General features: G+C 35.3%; 1 protein-coding gene across 1 annotated transcript; it reads right to left on the reverse strand.

Moving 5' to 3' along the window:
* Window positions 1–2980: 2980 nt before the first annotated feature.
* On the reverse strand, window positions 2981–4808 carry LOC143628550 (transcription factor BHLH062-like). The gene is made up of 3 exons (XM_077098109.1): window positions 4503–4808; window positions 4173–4407; window positions 2981–3408 (listed from the first exon to the last, which is right to left on the reverse strand). The coding sequence occupies exons 1-3, from the start codon at window positions 4562–4564 to the stop codon at window positions 3106–3108; spliced, it is 600 nt and encodes a 199-aa protein (XP_076954224.1). The 5' UTR covers window positions 4565–4808; the 3' UTR covers window positions 2981–3105.
* Between the last annotated feature and the right edge of the window lie 325 nt (window positions 4809–5133).

A 5133-nucleotide genomic window follows, 5' to 3' on the forward strand; every position in this document is an offset into this window, starting at 1 on the left:
ACCCATACTAAATTCTTGTCTCGTCTGAGTTTTATCCGATTAAGTGTTTTGAGAACCACCAAATGATTTCAATTTAAAAGTGCTATACAACTCTCGGATTATCCAAAAAATTATAACGAAGTTCCCTACACAAACCTATTACATTAATATTTTGAAATAAAGAATACTAAAGATGACTAATATCCAATATTAGACAATATAAATAAACATATATAATATCCTTTTATGTGTATATTATTGGGGGTGATGATTAGTGAATCTTGGAAGAAGTTTAGAAGCTAATTATGAAGCAGAAGAAACTTATATAAGTAATTATCACATACACCAACTTTTGAATGAAATCAATGAATTATGAAAGAAAGGAAATGTAGCACACATCATGCAAACTAGTAACTATTCTAGTCCAACGAAGCTATAATGGTAAACCTAGTGGACCACATAAGGCGTGTTCAAACCCTATAGTCTTTCATGGCTAAACCCACTCACATTTTTATTTATTTTTTAATTGCTTGGGGTCATTAGATGAATAAACTAGCTTGATCTGAGGTTATTATTTATATTTTATTGATCATAATTTAAATGTTATGAGAAAGCTATGATGACGTGAAAACTACTATAACGTATATGGATTGAATACAGTCAGGTTAATAATTAAAGAATACATGAGCTACGTCATGTAAAGAACTTGTTAGATAGTGACATAAAGTTGAAGCCCCATAAATATCTTCCTAACAATCAAATTATAACATCATATAAATGAGAGGTTTATGGTATGTGTGTGAAATGTTAGTAAAATAATGATAATATAAAACCGGCTTAATTTTAAAATGAGCCGAGTCAAGTCAGTTCGGTGTGTAAATGACTAAATGAGTAAAACTCAAGTCGGTGTAAACTTGCTTGTTTGCCTCGTTTAATCTAAACACATATTTTGCTGTTATATTTTGTAGCTCAATTTCATTTATAAAGACGATCATATAATATGGTTCATGAGCCCAGTAAAGACCATCTAATATTCATTTGAATATTAAAACAAATAATTTTTTAAAAAGAAGAGGGTTGTAGTCATTCAAATAAATGGATTCAATTACATTAAAGAGGCAGGTAAGCGGGCAACAAGCTGCGCCGTCACATCCTTTTGAATGACAAAACCGATCCTACTGAAAACAAAATTATCATTCTTCGGCGGCGTTGAGTTACAGTGCACGACCCGCTGAACTCTTTTTAGAAACGTAGCAGCATCGGGGCAAGAGACCCAAATGTATCAAAAGCAAAAGGAATGAAGGCGTGTTGATTCTCCACGCACGTCTTCTCGTGCTTAGCAATTTTTCCCGCTTCTGCCTTTAGCACGGCCTGCCTAGCAACAAACCCGGTGTTCCTAAGCCTGGCAAGAGGGGACACCCCAGTAAGGTCCACACAAGCATGCTTTCCTCCACGCGGATCCGACAAGAAATTCACAAGAGCCTCTTTTCTTACCGAGATTCCCGCCCATTTTAACACATCATAAAAGACATCCCTGACCAAATCATGTCTATATGTAAACCTGGGAGTTCTTTGCAATGAACCGCGTGTTCACCAAAATTATCTAAACAAACCTTACGACAGACTATGCAGGGCTCATCAGTTGAGAACAGGGGATCATTAAACGATAAAAGCTGACCTAAGCTCAAATTTCAACTCGCTAAGTATAGAAGAGCCAAATCAAGCTGACTAGTTTAACTTCAAACTCAAACCAAAGTTAACCTGGCTAAACTCAACTCACACGTTAAAACCACCACAAAATCTTTTTTGTACAATCTTTTAAATACACATAGAGCCCATGTCTTCAATTTAACATCAACATTAAACAGCCCAACTACTTAAACTTTGGGCCCAAGTGCATGTAACAACCCATGACAGATTCAACACTAACTATTCAAAAAACTTTTTAACGGTCCAGAAATCCTGCTTAGAGGTGCAAAAATCGGGTTTTTCAAATATCCGGTTCCGGGTATGGAACCGCGTTCGGGTATAATCGGGTATTGGTAATACCCGGGTTGGGTTCGGGTCGGGTATAGAACCGGATATTCTGAAACCTGGTATTTGAATACCTTATTTTCGGGTATTAAAAAAACCATATTTTGGGTTTTTTTTCCATGTATTTCTTCGGATATAGAATTGATTTTTTAAAAGGTTGCACTTTTTATTGGTATTTTTCGGGTATTGATCGGGCATTTGAAATACCCGGTTTTGGGTATTGGAAAAACCCGGTTCCGGGTATGCAACTGGTTCGGGTTTTCGGGTATTACCGGGTACAAATCGGGTCCGGTTCGGGTTCGGTACCGAAATGCATACCCTATTTGTACCCTACGGGTAGGGTCGGGTACGGGTTCGGGTATTAAAAACCCGGGCATAAAAAAAACCGGTTCCGAGTTTTATTTCGGGTCCGGTTTCAGGTTTGGTTTTTTTTCACCTCTCATCCTGCTGCGCTTCAATGTTAAAAGCTTTGTTTTTGGTTTTGTTGCAAAACTAGATGAGATGAGTATTATTTTGTGCTTCAATTGGAGAGTATGCTTCAAGTTTGCAAGTTGCAACAAGCATATATAAAGTAAAAAGCATACCATAAGTCTATAAATAATATACGATGTTAATCCATTTTATCATTTAATTTAGTTTTTCTCAATCACTTTCATTCGTTAACCTTCTTTTTAAAAACTAAAAATATGAAGTTGCGTTTAATTTTTTTCTCAACATTCCAATATAAATTTTGTTAAATACGGAGTTGTATTCAAATAAATTATTTTTTAGTAGGTACAGTACCATGACGAACCGATCCTATTCTGACCGAACATCAGCACCGGTAACCGTTTTTTTTATTTGGTTGAAAACATAGTTGTATTCAAAGAGATTTTTTTGGTATCATAACTTATACGAGTGCCGGCACCGTACCATCACTATGACAAACTGAACTGATTCCTGCCCACGCGAATTTCATCCCCACCTAGTTTAAATACAAATCTTAATGACTGGAAAAGAATGGCTTTCAAGTTTCATGGGCAAATGCCACTTATAAGTCGCTAATTGATGATTTAAACATTTTACACTAAAGCTACTCTACCAACTTAAATTCTAATCTGCTCTTGCTTGTTCAGAAAGAATGTTCAATGGCCATGAATCAGAAGGTGATGGGTATCGAGCATGCGGTTTTCTCACAGTCGGACTGAGTTGGTTTGCTTCGGGTTCATGAAACTTTGATTCTTTATAAAGGTTCGGGCCATTTTGTAGCGGTAACACGAATACAGGGTTGCATTCTGAAGCCCATAAAGACTGGGGATGAACATGAAGTCTTTCATCTATTTGACTTTGAAGCTTAATAATATGGGCCTCTATGGCTCTATTTTCCTCTTTTAATTCATCCTTTTCAACAGCAATCTGTTCATTCATATTTCAAAAAAACAAATATAAGGTTCTTTTTTATTGTAATACTGAACTATATGAATAAATAAACTGTTGAATAAAAAAACAACGATGAATTTTGGCTTGTTTCTATTGTAGTTAAATCGCCAAGCTTAAGCAATTTGACCCGTTAAAAATAAAACATAACTCAAATTAACATGTTTATGGTTAAATGAATAAACGGGCCTTACAATATGGATCAAACGGGTTGATGGATTGACCTTTAAAAATATATGTTTTATCTTTTTGTCAAAATTTAAAAAACGGATTGACGGTCACCCTGAATACGACCTGTTTAATTAACCGCGTTAAACAGGTTAACCTGTATTGTATACGGTCTGTTTAATAGATCGAGATGAGCTTCTTAATTAAATGGGTTAAACACTTCAACCCAAACTCAACCCATTTAACTAATCGCGTTAAACAGCTTAACCTGAATACGGCCAAAGAATTTGAGTGGTATATTAATTTAAATTTGGCCCCGTATCCTTTTTAACTAAATCTTAAAGCTTAGCCAATTTGACTCGTTAAAAATAAAAAATAACTTGACCTGCTAATGGTTAAATGGGTAAACAGGTCGTAAAGGGTTTATAACAAATGTGCTAAATGGGTTGGCGGGTCGACCTTAAAAAATATATATTCTATTTTTCCCTCTAATTTTGAACGAGCCACCCGGTCAAAGTGTTTAATTAAACGAGATAAACAAGTCAACCCAAGTACAACCGGTGAGTTAAACTTACGTATTGAGATTCGGATAAAAGAACCGAATTCTCCTTCGTCAGTAACTCAACTTGAGCTTTGAGGTCTCCGATTATTCGAATGGTCTCGGTCAATGCAGAAGACTTCCCACTGTTGTGAGTAGCCGATTCCAAAGCGTTTGTAAGGTCCAGAAACAGATCATTCATATGATCACGTTTCAGCTTCTCCCTTTCAGCCTTATTAATTTTCCTATTACTCTTTGCACCATTTTTTTTGCTGAATGAAAATAACAAACCATATTGAAAAATAATAATAATAATAATAATAATAATAATAATAAAAGAGAGAATGAATTAGGTAAGTAATCGTACCTGCCACTCGATTTCTTCTTCGTCTTATCGACATTTTGGTGGGCATGTGTCGAATCTTTCATAGTTTCAATCTCAATTTTGATGAAATTTGAAGAATGTTTGTGGATTGTTTATGATGGTTTTGTAGATGAGAAGATTTGGCATTATGAAGTGGAGTTTAAAGATGGAATGGCAGTATTAAAGTCGTGTGTGTGTGGGTGAAGAGGATGTTGTTTATCAAAGTATGGCACACGAAGGCGTGTGTCGTGCATCCGCCTTTTGTGAGTCGAATGTCGGCCACATTGCACGTCACGTGTGGAAAGTGGCTTTTTAAGTAAATGGCACCGTCCGTATGGTCGAATTTTATAGTGTCTGAAATCGTCCTCGTTGGTTATCAAAATAAGTTAAGGAATCGTTCCGAGAGTTTTGCCCCAGGCGGGTCGGATTTATTTATGTACTTACTAGTTTGAGCCTCATGTATTACACTGAAAATTGATGAAAATTTTAAAATTTGAACATTAATCAAATTACAAACGACAACACAATACGCAAATATTTACAAATAAGAAAATCCTATAAAATAGGGATATAATAAAAATTAGTATCCATTTTTTTAAAGATATTATTTATAATTAAAAAATAATTTTATAAT

Source organism: Bidens hawaiensis, unplaced genomic scaffold, assembly GCF_021521415.1.
Source record: "Bidens hawaiensis isolate Kalapana, Puna unplaced genomic scaffold, B.hawaiensis_p1.1 tig00005028_1, whole genome shotgun sequence".
NCBI classification, from domain to species: domain Eukaryota; kingdom Viridiplantae; phylum Streptophyta; class Magnoliopsida; order Asterales; family Asteraceae; genus Bidens; species Bidens hawaiensis.